General features: G+C 38.9%; 1 protein-coding gene across 27 annotated transcripts in view; it reads left to right on the top strand.

The window, feature by feature from the left end:
- CERS3 (ceramide synthase 3) overlaps positions 1-21,174 on the top strand; it is a 113,921-nt gene that overhangs the window by 53,364 nt on the left and 39,383 nt on the right. For all 27 annotated transcript variants that reach the window (XM_070619970.1, XM_070620000.1, XM_070619981.1 and 24 more), the window contains 4 exons: positions 665-715; positions 4,678-4,770; positions 7,881-8,009; positions 11,747-11,853. In XM_070619970.1, the coding sequence (XP_070476071.1) occupies positions 665-715; positions 4,678-4,770; positions 7,881-8,009; positions 11,747-11,853 (380 nt within the window). The remainder of the gene's footprint in view (positions 1-664; positions 716-4,677; positions 4,771-7,880; positions 8,010-11,746; positions 11,854-21,174) is intronic.

Raw genomic sequence — 21,174 nt, 5'->3', positions numbered from 1 at the left:
ATTTTATTGCTACAGATATCTCAGGATATTTTTATTGCTGGGCCAGCCCGGTGGCACAGCAGTTAAGTTTGCATGTTCTGCTTCTCGGCGGCCCGGGGTTCGCCGGTTCGGATCCTGGGTGCGGACATGGCACAGCTTGGGAAAAGCCATGCTGTGGTAGGTGTCCCACATATAAAGTAGAGGAAGATGGGCATGGATGTTAGCTCAGGGCCAGCCTTCCTCAGCAAAAAGAGGAGGATTGGCAGCAGTTAGCTCAGGGCTAATCTTCCTCAAAATATATATATATATATATATATATATATATATATTATATATATATATATTTATTTTTATTGCTACAGAAGCAGTAATCTCATTGGTTCAGAAATAATTTCATTAGAAGATTCAGTTGTTAAAAGTAATTTTCTCTGTGAAGTAGCATTGTTTTGGTCCCAGCTTCACTATAAGTTATGAATGTCACAGGGATGTTGTATAGGAACGTGTATAAATACCTACAGAAGGAGAGACGTGCACCAGGAGCAACAGGAATATGATGAAAGTGTGTCTGTGTCTTACTGTGCATCTTTGCGCCTATCAATGACATTGGGAAAAGCTTAGATTTTCTGCTAAAATCAACCTTTGACTCTAACAAACTTATTTTTTCTCTTGTTTCCTTGTTTTTCAGAAGCCTTGGACATATGACCTACGGGAGGTTTGGAATGGCTATCCCACACAGGTGAGTCCCTCTTGATAGAGTCCCTTCCTTACTGCAGCATTCAGGCCCCGCGAATTACCCGCTGGGTGGGGTCTTAGTGCCCTCTTCCTACTCTCTGTTCACTTCTGTGCAGTCCTCTGGCTCATTCTCTATTGGAGCTTACTCATCCTTCTTCCTTAGTTATCCATCACTTGTCTTATTGTTTTAGTTTCTTTACAGTTAATGTAATTTCGTCTTTGAGTTTAAATCTACTATCTTACTATTTATTTTTTTATTTGTATTACCTGAGGCATTTCCTTTTTTTGTACTCTCTTTTTACTTTTTTATGGGACAGTCAAGTCCCATAAGTGCTTTATTAAGAAAATTATTATTCCATTTCTTCCCTATATTAGCTTTTCGGTTATGCATGTTTGTATTCTTTTAGTAATTATCCAAGAGATTACCATATGCATTCTTGAATTATTAGAATCTAATACAAATTAGTGCTCTTACCACTTTCCAGCCACTGAAAAATCAGGAGGAGACTCGTCCTTTAAATATGTAAAACCATACAAGTCATTACTATTACTATTTTGTAAATTAAATTGCCCTTTCTATGCTATTGCTTATATGCTACATTTCTAGTCTTCCATCTGGGATTATTATCCTTCTGGCTGAAGAAGTCCCTTTGTTTTGCTTGTCTGAAATGTTATGATTTTGCCTTCATTTTTAAAAGGATATTTTTGCTGGGTGTAGAATTCTAGGGTAGCACTTTTTTCTTGAGCACATTAAAGATGTCATTCCATTGTCTTCTGGATCCCATCATTTTCTTTATGAATTCAGTTGTCTGTTTAATTTTTGCTTCTTTGAACAGAATATCTTTTTTTCTCTGACTGATTTTAATATTTTGTCTTTGTCTTTTAGCAGTTTTATTATGATATGCATAAATGTGATTCTCTTTGAGTTTATCCTTAGTGTCCAGAACACTTGTTGAATCTATGGCTTGATGTCTTCAGTCAGTTTTGGAAAATTCTTAGTCATTCCTTCTGTTCCTTTCTCTCTGTCCTCTCTTGATTCCAGTTACATATGTGCTAATATGCTAGACTTTTTACATTAAGTCCCACAGGTCTCTTAGGCTTTTTCCATCCTATTGTGCTTTAGTCTATTGGGAGACAGTTCTCCACAGGTCTCTTGCATTTCTGCATGTCATATGAAGTGAAGCACTGACTGCCTTTTGTTCTGTATTATCTTTTCAAAGATGTTTGTATAGCAAACAATCTTTGAAGATAGAGATGGTGTCTCCTTCTGGAGCAAAGGGTAGGCATGTTACTGTCCATTATGAAAGATTCGTGTTCCCTAGCTCGAGGTTCTTCTCTTGCAACACCACCCACTGCATGTGCAGACGTCATCTGACCCTCTTTACTTAGCCCTCAGAGAATTGGGATGGGAGAACTGGCCCAAATAATGATACTCTGGCAGCTGCTATTACTGTGAGTAATAAACTATCCTTTGTCTCTGACCTAGGAGTCTCATATCTTCTACCAGCACCCATGAAACTGTGGCAAGCTAACCTGCAAGTAGTGTAAAATCTCCGACCTTCACAGTTCTGGACATGTTCCACTTTCATGTCCTCCAGTTCATGAGTGCTTTTTTCAGCAGTGTCTCTTCTGCTGTTAAATACATCTTTTCAGTTCACAATTTTAGTTATTGTATTTTTCAGTTCTCAAATTTTCATTTAATTATTCTTTTACTGGATCCAGTTCTTTAGTGAAAATTTTCACCTTTTAACCAAATCTTTAAAGTTATTTTAAAGCCCAAATCTGATAAATACAGTATCTTGATCGCCTGTGGGGTCTGTTCTCTTTTTTGTTCCTGTCTCCTTATGCTTGATAACTTTTGATTGAATGACAGACATTGTATATAAAAAATTATAGATGCTCAAGATGATATTACCTTCCTTCTGAGAGGATTTACTTTCACTTCTGTTAGGCAGTTAGAGTAGAGACAGATCACCTTCGTTTTATCTGTGATTGAACTGATTCAATGTGGACTCCAGTCTTTGTGAGGGCAGATACATTTACAACTTACCCATATTCCTAGTGCGTTCTTCTACAGTGCTTTTTTTCTTTCTTTCTTTTCAGGGAAGGATTCACCCTGAGCTAACATCTGTTGCCAATTTTCCACTTTTTTCTTTTCCCCAAAGCTCCAGTGCGTGGTTGTATATCCTAGTTGTAAGTCCTTCTAGTTCTTCTATGTGAACTTCTGCCACAGCATGTCAACTGACAGATGGGTGGTGTGGTTCTGCAACTGGGAAGTGAACCCAGACTGCTGAAGTGTTGAGAGGACCAAACTTTAGCCACTAGACCAACAAGCCTGGCTCATCCTACAGTGCTTTTAAATAAAAGATCACAGTGTTTACCAGGACCCCTTCTCCTTGGCTGGCCCTGGACACCAATTTGCTGAATAGCACTATAAGATGCCAAAAGTCCTACTTAACTTCATCTGCTTCTTAGTCTCTGGGCTCCATTCTGTCTATAAATTGGCAAATTCAGACTTTATGCTATACACACAGATGTGGTTTTGTTTGAATTTATCCTGTTTAGGATTGTAGTACTTCTTGAATTAAGGATTCACTTGAAATAAAAGATTCACTTAATGCATTTTTCTTCTCCTTGAAATCTTGGCTCCACAGGTACTAGACCCCTTGATTGCTCTCTGACACCTTCCAACAGATGTTCTTTCTGTATTTTATCCAATTTTTTTAGTTGTTCTCACTAGGAGGGTTAGTCTCATGCAGGCTTATTTGTCATAGAAAAAAGCAGGAACTCTGTCTCATTCTTTTATGGCCTTGTTGAGGAGGATGAATTGACCAGAAAATTATTCCTTTTGTTGTGTTAGCTTTAGTATTAAAGAATCAAATAAGGTTAGACCATAAGGTACTTAGGCATTATCTAAGCTAAACCCTAATCTTATCATCTTCTATCTCCAACTTACTCTTAACTATCGGTGTGTAACAAACTATCCCCAAAACTTAGTGCATTAAAATAACAACCATTTATATGCTCATGATTCAGGTTAGCAATTTGGGCTAGGCTCAGCTGAGCAGTTCTTTTGCTCTGTGGTATTAGCTGAGTTCATTAATACAGTTCCAGTCAGTTGATAGGCTGGCTAGGAGATGGCTCATGTCCCTGGTACCCTCATTTATATTTTTGGCAGTAGGCAACTTAATTCTCTACTTTGTGGCCTCCAGCAGGTTAGCCCAGGTTTCTTACATGGTGCTTATGAAGTCTCTGCTTGCATCATACTTTCTTGTGTCCCCTTGACCAAAGCCCAAGATCAAGTTCATGATCATGTGGGAAGGGACTCTTCCAGGGCATGAATATTAGAAGGTGAGATTTGTTGGAGACATTAATGTTACAGTCCATCACACCAAGAAATATAATCTCTCAACTTAGCTAAAATAAGCACCCCCACCCAACAATCAAATTATTAAGGAAAATTCTAGATGTAGAAATTTTATTCTTTGTCTCAGAAGACCTTTTCAGAGTACTTAAATAATTGTGTATGTTGTCCCATTTGAGAATGGGCCAATTCTGATCACCATCCTGTCACCAGAAGAGAGGATAGGAAATCAGATTTTGAGTAGTATTTAAGAAGCATAAAACAAGGTAAATTGTGGGACCAGCAGAACAGACTTGCCATTGTTGTTAAGCAAATATTTTTAATTTTTTTTAATTTAACTCTTAATAAACTAAAATAAGGCAGTTACATCTGTTGTTTTAACTTTAAAAAAAATTAATTTGATTTTGAAATTCTTGTCTACTCTTTTAGAATTAAAATGCCTTGGAAATATTATCTCCAACTCCTTCTTGGAGGCTGAAATGTAAACCATCATTATTTTGGGAAATTTTGTGGAATATAAATAGATATAAGTGGTTTTAATGCCTTAAAATGAGTCATTTATATGGCGACATTAAAGTAGTGCGTACTCTCCTTTTCCTTAGCCCTTGCTGCCATCCCAGTACTGGTACTACATTGTGGAGATGAGTTTTTATTGGTCTCTCATATTTAGGCTTGGCTTTGATGTCAAGAGGAAGGTAAGTGTCTTACTTACAAAGCTACTTTATCCATTTTTTTGAAAATTTTCATCCCCTTGCCCAAAATGCTAATCTTTAAATTGTGTTTTTATGTGTTTTTAGTTTCAGTTTATAGCTTTTAATAGCACATAGAATAGTGAAAATTATACTCATGGCTTGGTGCCTTGGTAAGTATTTGTAATGAAACATTATAGACACTTTAACCTTGAAGCTCCATTCTTGTTCCATAAGAAAAGAACTCTCCTTTATGTTTTCTGTTTCTCTCTTTTGGTTTGGGAATTTAATGTTCTTCAGTGCAAAGCAGAAAAGTGCTAGTAGTTTTAATTCTGCAGCCACATCTTTTAGTTGATTAAAAACCACTTTATATAATTCTTTTGATGTATTCAAAGACTTTGAAAACATTTTTTCCTTAATTCATCCAAGATCCTTGTGAGAAAACTTTGCTTCAGGCATTATTAGCTTGCTTTGTTTTCAGGGAAACTGAGTCACAGGCGTGCTGAATGCATCTTCTGAGGTCACAAAGTGAGACATTTTAGGAGCTGTTTGGTTATTACTGATTCCTGTTTGCTGGTACAGAAAACCATAGTAGATTATTCTCAATGCAGTCACAAGATTTCATCATATACCTTGGCAACACAGATCAAAAGATGAATACTCTTGACATATACTTCATGTGCTACCCTCTATGTGAAAGCAAAATTTGTATGATAAATAAAATTAAGTTGAATTCAATATTAAGGAGATCAAACTAAGTTGGGTTAACTAAATGATGTTTGTGTGAGTGTTGGTGTACATTATCCATCACTAAGGGGCCCAGTCAACTGCAGTCAACAGGAGATCTTAAAAGAAAACTTATAGAATGTAAGTATAAGAATATACTCTGAAAAAATCTGGTAGAAATGATCTCATTTTCCGTAAAATTCAGTAATAACTATAGATAAACTGTTATTTAGTTTAGGCTAAGAATACATTGAAATTTAATTGGTTGAGTCATTTTCTGAGGGCGTAAAATTGCAAATAATCATTTTTTTAGAAGGTCTTCGTAGATATATTTAGGTAGGTTGATCCTGTAATGGTCCTGTCTTTCTCCCACCTTTGATTTTTCAGTAGTTAATTTCTTTTCATTATTTGCAGGTGCATTGAGTACCTTTTCAAAAATTAAATGTAGATACAGGTCATTTGTTTATAAATACATCTCTTCAGAGACATAAAACTACTGGGAGGTGGATAAAGCACAGCCTGTGGAATCGGATGGCCTGGGTTTGGATCCCTGGCCTCACCTCTCACTAATATCTTGAACTAGTTGGTTAAACCCCCTAAACTTAATTTCCTCATCTATAGAGTGGAGCCAAATATAGTTCCTATTTCCTCTAGTTGGTGTGAGGATTAAGCAAGTTAATCCATACAAAGCACTTCCTAGTATACAGTAAGTGTTCAATAAATTAGGCTATTATTATTATCATATTTACTGTGTTACTTTGGCCACAAGGAAACTGACATCTTTAAGTTTTTAAAAACATCTCTATTGAGATATTCACATACCACACAATTCATCCATCTAAAGTGCAGAATTCAGTAGTTTTGAGTATGTTCTTGGAGCTCTGCAATCATCACCACAGTCAATTTTAGAACATTTTCGTCACCCCTAAAGAAATCCTGTATTTTTTAGCGGTCACTCCTCATTTCTCCTCACCTCTCCAGCCCTAGGCAACTGCTCATCTACTTTCTGTCTCTAGGGATTTGCCTCTTCTGGTAGTTTCACAGAAACAGAATCATATAGTGTGTGTTTTTTGTGTGTCTGTCTTCTTTCACTTAGCATAATGTTTTCAAGGTCGAATGGGATATGCTGAAACATGTATCAGTACTTCATTCCTTTTTATTGCTGAATAATAGTCCATTGTATGAGAATACTATGTTTTGTTTATCCATTTATCACTTGACATTTGAGTTGTTTTCCTTTTTGGATATTATGAATAATGCTGCTATGAACATTCAAATACAAGTTTTTGCATGGACATATGTTTTCATTTCTCTTCAGTGTCTACCTAAGAGCGAAATTGCTAGGCCCTATGGTAATTCTGTTTAATTTTTTGGGGAACTGCCAAACTATTTAGCAAAGCAGCTGCACCATTTTACATTCCTACTAGCAATGTGTAAGGATTCCAATTTCTCCACATTGTTACCAACACTTGTTATTGTTCATCTTTTTCATTATAACTATCCTAGTGGGTGTGAAGTGGCATCTCATTGTGGTTTTGATTCCCATTTTCCTGATGGCTGATGAGGTTGAGCATCTCTTCATGGGCTTATTGGCTGTTTGTATATTTTCTTTGCAGAAAACTTTCAAGTTCTTATGCTCAATTGATGTAGCTTTCCTTAGTCTGGATTTACTAATATAGTTACTCCACTTTCATTTGTTACTTAATTCACGTGCAGTAACTCTTATTTTAATGGTTGTGCAGTTTTTCTTTTGTTTTCTTTTGTTTTTAAGATTTTATTTTTCCTTTTTCTCCCCAACGCCCCCTGGTACATTGTTGCGTATATTTTTAGGTGTGGATCCTTCTAGTTGTGGCATGTGGGACGCCACCTCTGCGTGGCTTGGTGAGTAATGCCATGTCCCTGCCCAGGATCCGAACTGGCGAAACCCTGGGCTGCCGTAGTGTAGCCCAAAAACTTAACCACTCGGCAACAGGGCCGGCCTGATTGTGCAGTTTATTACATCATATGTCTGTCTTTTTCCCTTTTTGGAATTAGCCAGGGAATAAACACTGTGAATGTGCACAGGACTATGCTTACATGTGTATGTATATGAAGTGTGTGTGTGTTCATAGATCCAGTGTGGGGGCGTGGGGAGAGCAGCAGATGTTAGGACTTAAATGACAACTTCTCAATGCTGTTTTAAAGTTAACTGACTTATCAGTGAGGATAATACTTGTCTTATTTCCCTCATCAGGATTGTGTTTAAGAATTAAAGTGAAAGTATTTTACAAATTTCAAAACATGCAGATGTACGTTATTGGATTTTTAAAATATTATTATTACTAGCTCTTCCAGTGATTAGGAAATAACTGTATTTGCTTAATGGTTTCCATTTTCCCCTTATTATGTAGGATTTTCTAGCTCATGTCATCCACCACCTGGCTACTATTATTTTGTTCACCTTCTCTTGGTGTGCTAATTATCTTCGCATTGGGACCCTCTCGTTGATGTTGCACGATGTGGCTGACATCTGGCTGGAGGTAAATGTTTGCCATTAAAAAACTAATAAGAATACCACATCCTGGGTTTCTGTGACTCCCCACAGGAAGAATTGTCTGTGAGTGATTTAGCAGGGCTCTTCGTCCTGAAACACCCAAAGTCCACGGATGACTCTGGGTCCCGCAATCCTTCAAACTCAAAAAAATGAAACCTTTTAGTTTTTAGTTTCCAACCTTTCTCCTTGGCACTTGAGAGAGGTTGATTTGTGGGATTCTACTTATTAAAGTTGCGTGCAGATACTAGCTCAATAAGTAAGCTGAGATATTTGAAGGAGGAATAAACTCTAATCTTTTAAAAGGAAAACTGGGATTTATGGCATTATGGATTCTTAATGTTAGATGGCACCATATATGCACTTAAGCTGAATTCCCACTGAATGCTTGCACTGCCCTGCACTGATCCTCCTCCAGCTTTAAGGAATGAGAGCTGATGTTGATTTAAATGACATTTATTTTTTAAGGAAAGAATGTTTTGGAGCAGGAGACACTAAAACAAGAGTCTTCCTAGTCCAATACCACACAAAATATAAGAAACAAAGGGGGCCAGCCCAGGGGCATAGCAGTTGAGTTTGCACACTCCACTTCAGCAGTCCGGGCTTTGCCAATTCAGATCCTGGGCGTGGACCAATATGCCACTTATCAATCCATGCTGTGGCAGGCGTCCCACACATAAAGTAGAGGAAGATGGGCACAGATGTTAACTCAGGGCCAGTCTTCTTCAGCAAAAAAGAGGAAGATTGGCAGCTGACGTTAGCTCAGGGCTAATCTTCCTCAAAAATAAAAAATATATATATATATATGAGACATTTTTTATATATATGTATTTATTTATTATTTTATTTAGTACATTTATTTAGTATATATAAATAAGTATATATACATAAGAAATAAAGCAAAATGAGGATTGTTTTCTTTACATGTTTCTGTTACGTATTTGTTCCTCTTTACCCTGAGGCAGTGGTCCAATGGTCCCCTTAACTGCCAGCTCTCCTGCTGTACTTAGAACCACCTTTCCTATAGTTCAGATTTAACTTTACTCATTTATAATGAAGCAGGGAAAATGATGCTAACCCATTTTATGTTCAGGATTGCCTCTTGAAGAGCTAATAATTGAGTATGGGTTGATATGAAGAAGTTAAATTAAATTTAGTAGGATCTTGTTCTTCTAGAGCAGAGTTCAGCAGACTTTTAACGGGCCAGATAGTAAATCTAGCTTTGTGGGCCAGATAGGATCTCTTGTCACATAGTCTTTTTCTGTTATTTTTTTCTTTTCCCTTTAAAAAATGCGAAAACCATTTTTAACTCAAGAGCTGACCAGCTTTACCCCATAGGCTGGACTCTAATTAGCCAAACACTGTTCTAGATGTAACCAGAAGTCATTGCAAAGAAAATGGCTACTGTTCAAATATTAGCTGTGTACAGAATTTTGTTTCTTGTATGTAATTGTAATTAGACATGTAAATCCCACTCTAAATGTCAAGATTATTGCATGTGCTTCGGGCAGCAAATGGCTTAGCAAAAGAATGATTGTGCCAGTTTTTCCATGTGTTGCTCTCTGAATATAGCCAGCTCTGTTATAATGACCTCTTTCTCTGATTGTATCTCAGTAAGCCTGCCTGATAATTAAGACCTCACTGGCCATGACTTAAGGATTCTATGCTACTCTCTTGCTTCTAAACCCTCCAGTTCAATGACCTTTGGTGTGTGTTCACTGTAAAATCAGCTTCACTGTGTTGTTTGATTTTGGGACTGGGAGTAAGCACAATGACTTGTCCCTGCCTGCCCTCTCCTACCGTGTCATTGACACAACATAACTCCCTAGGTGACTTGGGCAAATCACTTAATGCTTTGCTTTCTATCCTCAGCTGTAACATGAGAAGTCATATCTACCTCTTAGGTATATTGTAAAGTTTAGCTCATTACTGTTTGAAAATGTTCCGAGGTCCTTAGGTAAAAAACAGAAGAAAAATGAAATGTTAAACTCAGAGATCCCTTCATGGATAAACTATGAGAACAGCTTCATGTTGTTAATGATCATGAATCATTCTTGATTCACAAGTCATGATCTAATTTGAGTTTCAATGAGCAAGCCCAGTTTCTTCTATCAGCTGGTGGTAGAGACAACATTAAGTAGTGGCATGGGGCCTATTTTTTATATTCTCCAGGGGTGCCTATTCCACAGCTTTGTCGAGTGGTTTGTTTTAGTGTTTGTCCTCTCTGTCAAGTTCTAATTGAACCCAGACATGGTACAACTTTTGCCCCTTTTTAGACCTTCCTAATGGTGGAGCCTATTAATCTTTCATATTCCTCAAGATGGTTGGTGGGTCATTTATTAGCTCGCTCTCTGCAAGGAAAAACAGCCTGAACAGCTACAATTCTTATTCATAAGCAACCTTTTGCCTTCTTCATGCATCTTCCTGATCTTCCCTAATTTTCCACATGTTCAAGATTGGATCCACAACCCAACACTTTCAGAATATCCTGACTGATGCTAAATGAAGGAGAGGGGTTACTGTCTGATGTCCATCTTTGCACAGTCCAGAATAGGCTGTGTCTGTATTTGCCCAAAGGAGTGCTACTCTGCCCTCCCAAGTGGGCTGTCTTCAGGTCTGTGCACATCTCCAGCTACCCAACTTGGCCTAGACTGTGACCCTTCAAATGGCTCCCCACTCCATTCCAGGCACTCTGAACTTCTGGTCTCTCTCCCCATACCCATCTCCCACCCACCTGGCGTCCTAGCCTTCTATCTCAGCAATTGAGGCTATTCCTTCTTGCTCCTTCTGCTAACCCCACAGTCCGAAATATTTTTACCCTGTGTAAGTATGGGAAAGTATGGAAAATGCAATATACACTCTTCCTAAAATGTAAATATGCTGCCTCTCTTGTTGTAGAGGGGCCTTGAGCTTCTGGAGCGATTTCAGTTCTGAAACAGCCCAGGCCTAAGTCACGTTCCCTAGTGGGAGGATCTGCACTCAACAACTCCTACTCCCCTCTCATCCCCAACGCCAGACGCTTTTCCATTCAGCCCTGGGCTCCACTGCATGACGCGAGAGAGAATCCTCATCAATTAACCTTCTAATACCACATTAAACAACCCTTTCTGTAATTCTTTTTATTCAACACAGATAACATAAGCAGAATGGACTAACATAAAGTAAGTAGGGAAAATCAAAAAGTAGTGCTTGAAATTTTATTTCAACCAGGACAGGGCACCAAGAGTTGCCTCCTAACTCTACCTCTTCTATCATCCGCCTTAAAGTAGCCTCCTTGATTGTAATGTCCCCAGCCCAGCCCAGGACTTCACTCATATCCCAACCTTTCTTCGATGGAGCTTTCCTCACAGTTAAATGGAGAAATTAAATAAATTCCCAAATAAAATGCATGCTAAAATTAATTATGTTAATTGTGGTGCTTGTGAAAGACAGGAGTGGTATTACAGTCATTTTAACCTATCCTTTTTTTAACATTATATTATGGAAAATTTCAAACATTTGACAAAATAAAGAGAAGAGTATAATGGACCCAGTGGATCCATCATCCATCTTTAACAGTTACCAATATGGTAAATCTTTTTTCATCTATTTCCCCATCTGCACCCCGCCCCCCACCTAGATTGTTTTGAAGCAAATCCCAGACATCATTTCATTTATAAATATTTAACTTAAAATTTTTATACTAATATCACTTTATCTGAATGCAATTTCTTTCTTTGTTTTTAGTCTGCTAAGATGTTCTCTTATGCAAGATGGAGGCAAACCTGCAACATCCTGTTTTTCATCTTCGCCGCTATATTTTTAATCACCCGCCTCATTATTTTTCCCTTCTGGTGAGTAGACAAGATGCTGTGCCATACCTTTGGTCACTGTGCTGAGGTGGCCCTGGCACGTTGTCAAAGTTAGAGCATTGCCTTTTCTTTCTTACATTGATCTCTAGTTATATGTGCCAAGTTCAGTTGGAGAAAAGAATATGAACTACTAATTTTTATAAATAATTAAAACAACACCTTCCCATGTGGAAAATGCTTATTACAAAGGGAGATGGAAAATGTGTAACCCAACGGGTAAGAAGCAACTCTTATTCTATGTCTTGTCTCATGAATAAGCGTCTTTCTTTGTGATTAGCAGCTTTTGTAGTTATTCAGTGAAATGTCACTGGACAATTATCAGCTCTTTAAAAGAAAGGTGTGTCCCATGTTAAAATTACAGTAATTATAACCACCATTAATTGAATGCCAGACACTGGTTTAGGCCCTTTATATATCTTGGCACTAATCTACACAACAAATCGTAAAGATAGGTATCATCACTCCCACTTCACAGACGAGGAAACTGATGCACTTTTCATTCTCTTTGATCACTGGTCCTACCAATGGTTTGGAGATCCTTTTAATATTGATTGGCTCTTTTTCAGTCTATTGATTTTGTTTAGCCAAGGGCTGGCAATGAAGAAGCTATATTGTGTCTCCCCTGACAGTCACTCCTTTGGCAAGCATAATTTTCCATGTGTTGACTGACAGAAACCAGAGGGAAAATGTGAGGAAGACTTTGATGGTTTGGAAGGAACAGCTTATAACCAACCATAGTTTGGGGCCAGTCTAGGAGTTTCAGATCCTCTCAAGAGAAAAAGTAGAGCTATTAAAGATTCTAGGTTCCAGGGGAAAGAGATGGAGACCCAGGTTCCAGGCCTGATTCTTGGTGAATAGACAGTACCCTTGACCAGCACCCAGAGAAGTCTGGTCTGATAGGTCCAAGGATGCTGCCCTACCTGTGGAAACCAGCTGCATTCCTTAAACAAGGACTGAGTGTCTTGATTAGATATTTTCTGGAGAGGAACTGCAGAGTGCAGTGGCTAAGTGCATGGATGGAAGCAGTCCTGGGCTCAAATCCTGGCTCCCAGTTACTACCTGTGTGATCTTGGACAGGTTAGATCATTTCTCTGTGCCTCAGTTTTCTCACCTGTAAAGTGGAAATAAGGGTTGTCAGGAGGCATACGGAAGTAATACCTATAAAATAGCTTAGAACAGTTTCTGGCGCATAGTATGAATTCAGTAAATGCCAGCTATTATTACTAAAATTATTGAATTTCTCAGAAATTGGAGTTCAATCTGGAATCAAATCTGAGATGCATGTTTAGCATACTCTTCTTGGTTGATGAGCGACATTACCATGACTTTTGCTTTGGCTGAGCAAATGTGTTTGTGAAATTAGAATGCTGTGTGACAACAATTATTGATAGGATAAGTGTTGACTTGCAGATAACACTTGAATTGTGGCTTTTCAGTGTGACTTTCATGGCCCTGTAACCTGAGCATTTGTCCATCGACACTGCTCACTGTGTTCCGTGGATGCTATGTGTTCCAGTTATGTGTAGCTGCATACTGCGCCTTCTGAAATCTTAGTGGCTTGAGACAGCGGTGAGCAAACTTTTTCTGTAAAGTGCCACAGAATAACTATTTTAGGCTTCGAGGGCCACATATGGTCTTTGCTGCATATTTTTCTTTGTTTTGTTTATTCTTCAACCATTTAAAAATGTACCAAAACCAGCTTAACTCACAGGCTGTAGTAAAATTGGTTGCAGGCTAAATTTTACCACCAGGCCATAGTTTACGGACCTCTCTCTTAAAACAACAACATTTATTGATTATTATTATCTCTTATGGTTCTCTGAGGTGACTGGCCTCACCTAGATAGTTTCCACTCATGTAGTTACAGTCAGGTGGTGGTTGGACCATCAGATGGTAGCCAGAGTTGGAATTTTCCTGAAGGCTCTCTCACTCACATGGTTGAGGTAACATATATAAAATCAGCTGATCAATGGTGATTGTTGGTTGAGACCTCAGCTGGACCTGTCAGCTGAAACACCTGCACATGGCCCCTCCATTGGCCTGACCTCCTCACGGCATAGCAGCTGGATTTCAAGGGTGAGCAGCTCAAGAGAGAGAGGCAGATGCTGTATCTCCTTTTATAACCTGCGTTTAGAAGTCACATCATGTCACTTCCAACCTCATTTTCTTCACTGGATCCAGATCACTAAGGCCAGTTTATATTTAAGGGAAGCAAAATTAGCCTCCTTTTCTTGAAGGGAGTAATTTCAAAGAGTTCGTGAATGGATTTTATTTGTTTAAAGATTTTATTTTTTTTCCTTTTTCTCCCAAAGCCCCCCAGTACATAGTTGTATATTCTTCATTGTGGGTTCTTCTAGTTGTGGCATGTGGGACGCTGCCTCAGTGTGGTTTGATGAGCAGTGCCATGTCCGCGCCCAGGATTCGAACCAAGGAAACACTGGGCCACCTGCAGCGGAGTGCGCAAACTTAACCACTCGGCCACAGGGCCAGCCCCCGTGAATGGATTTTAAAAGCACACACCATGGAAGCTCTCCATCTGAGAAGCTCTCTGAGAAGCTTCTAAGTATTGCTGTTGTGGTTGACTTTTAATTTAGCAATGACGGACATTTGCCTCAGACTTTCCCATGATGTCTCAAAGTCAACAAGAAGCTTACTCTTGCCCGGTAAACAATTGAACATGGTGTTGGAGTTGAGTGAAGTACAGTTGGTGTGTTACTTTCCCACACATCCTCGACTTTAAAAATCCTAGATTTAAAAGTTCATTCTCTTGCCAGCATTTCTGGATTTCAAGGAGAATTAGTTGCATGCATTTGGCATTTTCTTGATCTTGATATTTCACTGAATTTACCAACCCACTACAGAGGGCAGCCAATACCACTGTTTGCTGTCTTTGGAGAGTTGGATTGCAAATAAACCATTATTAACAGACTTGACTATAAAAATTGTTTGCTGGTAAAAGTTTTTCTGTACTGACGTTGGTCCTTATTGTTCGGAAGATTGAGGAAAACCTCATCAAGCTATTGGAAGATTGGGAGACGGATTTTTCAGCGGTTTTTGAAAGAATCAGTTGCAGTGTATTGTTCTAGCTTCAACAGTCTCCCCATCAACTTGGACATGTTACATAGCCATTGCGTGGTGCCAAAGAGGAAAAGTCAGTTCCTTGTTGTTAGCCTGGCCCAGCCATCTGTCTAAAACTTGTAACTCTGCCGACTCACTTTTCAAGGATATTTTACTAGTCCAGTTTTGTTGGGAATTTACTATGGACCAGACAACATGCAGATAATAGATCTATTTCAAGCTGCAGACACGTGAGATCTGCTTTGGGAGGCAGTTTACAATCTACTTGCTCTGTTCTTCCCCACTGCTTTTCTTGCACGTTTTGTGGTGAGATCAAGGGTCGAGTGGGAGAAAGTTGACTGGGGTGGTGCCCATCTGACATTTGTCTGTTCCTGTAACCATGTGTAGAAAATCGATGTAACTAGCTATTGCTGCCACTGACTGAGAATGGACGAAATAAGATCCCTGAGAAGAGCAGTAGGAGAGGAGAAGAGGGGACTCAGTTCTACCTAAACCAAAGGAAAGTCATCAGAGGAAAGCAAAAGTGTTTGAGGCTGGTGGAGATACAAGCAAAGTTGAGTGTAATGGACAACTCCAGTTCTTTCTCTCAAGGTTGCCAGAAAATTTTCTCTCCTCATAAGGCCTGGGGCCTTGGTACTGAATAAGTTGAGGGGAGAGCACAAGTCTAATGGTGCTGTGGTCAGTTTCCATGCCCGCCTGGGATGGCGCAATGCCTATTGCACAGCCACCAGAGGAAAGGAGGGGCTTTGTGCAATGCGAGAATGGCTCTGTTGAAACTGGGGCCACCCCTTTGAGCCACCGCTTGCAGATGCGTATCTCAGAACTAGAGTTTCCAGTTCTACTCCTTATGATGAAGGAGGGAGGAAGAATTCCCCCGCATGTGTTCAATGTCCTGTTCATCAGCGTGCCTTCAGAGGGGCTCCTTCCCTCACACCCATGTGCTTGGCACATCGTTTGCTGCTGATAAATTTGTAAGGACAGCTACAGCAATCACCTTCTTCAAACCAAAGAATTTTAGAATAAAGGACCTTATTCATAATTTAGTCCAACCCCTTTACTCATTTATTTATGTGGAAATAATTTCAAGTTTACAGGATAATTTCAAGTATATTACTGAGAACTCTTGTATATACCCTTTACCCAGATTGACCAGATAGCATTTCCCCATTTGCATTGTCATTCATTTTTTTTCTCTCTCTCAATACACACACACACACACACACCGCACGTGTACATGTATATGTATATACATATTTTTTTCTGAACCATTTGAAGGTTGCAAACGACATATCCTTTTAGTCCTAAATACTTCTGTGTGTTTCCTAAAAACAAATACTTTTTTTTTACAAAATCATAATATAGTTATCAATTTCAGGAAATGTAACAATCTATCATCCATATTCCAATTTTGTCAGTTAATCCTAATGCCTTTTATTGCTTTTCCCTTTCACTACTGGATCTGGGCCAGGGTCACATATTGCATTCAGTTGTCATTCACCAGGAACAGCTCCTTAGCCCTCTTTGTCTTGCATGTCATCAAGGTTGTTGAAGTGTGTAGAACCCCCCTATTTATATTTCAGGTGAAGAGTTAAGATACCCAGGATCACACAACCAGTTGTGAAAGAACTAAGACTAGAAACAGGGGATTTGAAATACAAGACAGATATGTTTCAAATTAAATTACTAAATTGGATGATTAGGAGCAGACATCATTTGCCATCCCTAAGTATTTATTGTTTTCTTCACCTACACAGTCACTTTGACATAAGACATCTCTGAAATAGAAAGTAGGCAATTACTCACCTGTAGAACCAGAATTTGTTATCCCGAAAAGGCTTACTGCTCACACCTACAATTAGCAAGATAAAAAGACCTTTAACTTTCAATTTTCATTAGAAAAATACAACTTTTTGGTGGCTTCGTTATCTAGTCCAGTAAAACCAACTACTATTTATACTAACAATGGGATTTTTTCCAACCATCTAAACTCCAGTGATTGAAGGAGTGAAGAGGGAAGCAAAGCTGGAGACAGGGTAAAGGCGCGGCTTTGCAGTCCACGTGCACAGTAGTAGTGTGTCCATTGGGACAGACTGAAGGCCAGCGGACAGAGCAGAGCAGTTCTGGGAACTGAGGAGTGCACGAGTCTCTTGGCATTTTGTGTGAAAAGGGAAATTCCATTCAGCCTGTAAGATAAGTGTGCAAGTGTTTGTGTGTTCATGCATGTGCTTGCACACATAACACACGTGTGTTAAGGACAAAGCTGGGAAGGGCAGATGTGTTTATTTTTTTTTCTTCCCGTTCTTCTCTTAGCAAAGGAGAAGAAATTGAGACTGGGAGAGTGGACCATCCTTTAGTGAGGATACTGAGACCCATAGAAAGAGATCCTGAAAATGTTACTGCAGCCCCCCAACCTGCTGTCCCTAGGGCCACAACAGCTACTCCTTTCTGAACTCCTCTCCACTTCTTGGGCCTCCTGTCCCCTCTGTCGTCCCACAGAAAATGTTCAGTCAGCACAGAGTCCCTGCTGCTCCTGAGCCTGCTCCTCATCTCTAAAGCGGCTTCCTCCTCCTCTCCCCTCAGCAGAAATTCTGGCCCGTTCAGCACCACTCTTTCCTGGGTATTGCTCTCACTGTACAGTTGATGTCAGCCCTCTGCGGGGGGCGGAGGGGGGGCAATCGTCATCAGAGCGGTAGTGATAGTAATACTTATAACTACCAGTTTTTGAGACCTTATTGTATGCTGAACTCTCCATTTGTCAATTCATTTAATCCTCATAACAACCTGATTAGGTGAGTGGTGGTGTTTTCATTTTACAGAAGAAACAAGCCCAGGAGGTTGAGTAACTTGCTGAACATCACAGGGAAGCCTTGATCCAAATCTAGCGGACTCCAGAGCCCATGTTGTTGACATCTCCTCTCTACAGTGGCTCAACTCTCTCTGAAGGCATTTTCATGTCAATGGCAAGCTCTTCCATTTCTAGGACTCTACAGTTTGCAAAGCCAGCCGTATGGTTCCCTGGAGCCTCCCAGTCAGAGGGGTGGGGTTAGTGACACCCTGTCCAGGGAATGTGAGGCTCAGAGTCTTCTGCAGGTTATGAGGCAAGACAATAGTGGCCTCAGCTCTGGAATCCGGCTCTGATGTTTCTGGGCAGTCTGTCACTCCCCTTTATAACTGGCAGAGCTTCCCAAAGCTCTTACAATGAAAGCCAAGCCACAAAACTTGACTTGCAGGACCAACGTGAGACGGCTCCATTCACCTCTCCCGCTTCATCTTATACGACTCTTCCCTGTCAGTCACTTCTCTCCCTTAAGCCACACTGGTCTTCTTTTAGCCCTTGCATTTTCCATAATGCGTCATGCCTGAGGGCCTTTGTACATGTAGTTCCCTCTCATCGGAACCTTGTTTTCTGTGTCTTCTCTTCAACTAGAAGGAACAGGGAAATCTTAGTCCAGTAAGAACTCGGCATTATGCCCCTATCCTTTTGTCTTTCTTTGTATGGATCACAAGGAGTAATTGTATGTTTAGGTAATTATTCACATTCTCTGGTAGAATATGTATAGGAGATATTTTTGAGTAGTTCCTTTGTTAATTTTGACATTGCATTTTACAATTGAGAAAGTGAACAAAGAAGTGACTCAAGGTTGCATAGAGCCAGGATTTTAAGTGGTAGAGCCAGGATTTTAGGAAAATATGTTTTTAAATAATGGGAGTGAGAAAAGTCTTTTAAAGCATAACATGCAAGTTAGATATAAAAGAAACAATTGATAAATTTGGTTACAAAAATATTTTTAAAATTGATGCCAAAAAACCCATAAACAACGTTGAAAGAATCAGACTTTGTGATGATATTTAACATGATAAAAAATTATGTTGATATCCTTAATATATAAAGAGCACTTATGAGGCAGTGGCAAAAGTAAATACTTTAATAGAAAAATGGACAGATACCATGAACAAGCAGTTCACAAAGTATAAATCAAAATAATCAAATAAAATAACCAATTATATATATTAACTTTATAAGAAATAAAAATATAAATATAAATAGTGCAATGTTTTATTTATTTATTTATTTTTGTGAGGAAGATTGGCCCTGAACTAACATCTGTTGCCAATCCTCCTCTTTTTTTTTGCTTGAGGAAGATTAGTCCTGAGCTAACATCCATGCCAATCTTCCTCCACTTTGTATGTGGGATGCCTTCACAGCATGGCTGACGAGTGGAGTTGATCTGCATGCAGGATCCAAACCCATGAACCCGAGCCACTGAAGTGGAATGTGCAGAACTCTAACCACCTGGCCATGGGGCCAGCCTCCCAGCAGTGTGATGTTTCAGAGAGAGACTAACAAAATACGATGTTGGTCAAGATCTGAGGATCAGGTGCTCTCATACACTGGGTGCAAGACTGTAAATTGGTACAGTCTTGCTGGAAAGCAGTCTAGTATATTGCTCCAAAATGAAAAATAAGTATACTCTTTGATTCAGGATTTTAGCTATTCTCAGAAAATAATCAAGTGATTCTATCAAAATGTCTTTACAAGTAATTCTCAAAGTGTTCTTTATAATGTAATGAAAATTTGGGAACAAGTTAAATGTCAATAAGGGATAAGGTAAGTAAATTATGATGTCTATAAAATGAATTTCTGTGCAGCTATTGGGATGGTATATAGTAGGGGTTGGCCAACTATGGCTCACAGGCCAAATCTAGCCCACTGACTGTTTTTGTTAATAAAGTTTTATTGGCACACAGCCACACCCATCAATTGGTGTATTATCTATGTCTGCTTTCGCACTACAATGGCAGAGTGGAGTTGTTGCAATAGAGACTGAATGGTCCAGAGGCCTGAAATATGTACTATCTGTCCCTTTACAAAAAAAGCTTGCTGACTCCTGCTATTAGATATTTTCATTGACTTGGAAAGCTCTTTGTAACATAGAGTGAAAAAAGCAGGGTACCAAATCACAGGCATAGTGTGATCCCTGTTGTATAAAATCATGTGGTGATGGGGAAGGGGAAGAAAAAAAGACCTTGAAGAATGTATTTTAGGAGAGATATCTCAAATCATGTTCACCAAAATGGACTGGATTTCCTGTGAGTTGTGAGATTTTAAGTGATTTTTATTTAACCTCTTTGTATTTTTCTGTGATGCCTAAGTTTCTAAAAAATATTTGCATAAGTAAAATGGATAATGGCCATGATCTTTATTATATAGAGTTCAGAGTTTATGTACTTGTTTTTTGAATGGATAAGAATCTTGAGTGGTAACTCACAAAAGAGGAAATAGAGCTACTAAGCAGACATAGGGACTGTCAGAATGTTGCAAATAATGCAAATTGAAATTATTTTGCTTTTTAAATTAGCAAATTTTAAAGCCACCTGATACTGGTTGGAGGTTCAATGAAATACTTTCATAAATTGCCTGTGTCCATATGAAATACTTTTTCATAGATTGCATGTGGCCTTGTAAATTGTTGTAATTTTGGAAAATAATTCGGCAAAGTTTTAATAGTGTTTAATATACACCTTGAATTTATGTACTTTTAATGCACACCTTGAAACAATAATCTCGTATTTAAGAATATACACTTCTAAAGAAATAACCTTCAATTTGGGGAAGACTATATACTCCAAGTTGTCCAAGCAGTGTGAAATGTTTTTGATTTAAAGCTAAATGGAATTGAACATCAAATCCCACAAGTGCTACTTTTACTACTGTGGCAAAAACCTCTCTAGGACAATACCAAGTTGGTGGGAATGCAAAACAGCTACTCTGGAAAACAGGTTTTCAGTTTCTTATAAAATTAAATATAGGCTTACCACGTGATAACCGGCAGTTCCACCCTATGCCTTTACCCTTGAGAAATGAACACTTATGTTCACACAAAAACCTGTACGTAGATATTTATAGCAATTCTATTTATAATTGTCAAAAACTGGAAACAATCCAAATGCTCTTCAGTGAGTGAACAGATAAATGGTGCTACATCTGTACAATGGAATACCACTCAGTAATAAAAAGGAACATGCTCCTGATACCCACAACAACTGGGGTGAATCTCAAAGGCACTGTGCCGAATGAAAAGGCAGTCTCAAAAACTGACCTGCTCTATGATTCCATATATGTGTGCTTCTTGAAAAGACAAAGTTAAAGGGATGGAGAGCAGATAAGTGGTTGCCAAGTGTTAGGCAGGGAGGAGCATGTGACTGTAAACGGATAGCGCAAGC

Source organism: Equus przewalskii, chromosome 1, assembly GCF_037783145.1.
Source record: "Equus przewalskii isolate Varuska chromosome 1, EquPr2, whole genome shotgun sequence".
Classification (NCBI taxonomy): domain Eukaryota; kingdom Metazoa; phylum Chordata; class Mammalia; order Perissodactyla; family Equidae; genus Equus; species Equus przewalskii.
The sequence above is the reverse complement of the archived record's forward strand: the minus strand, read 5'-3'. Positions and strand labels throughout refer to the sequence as shown.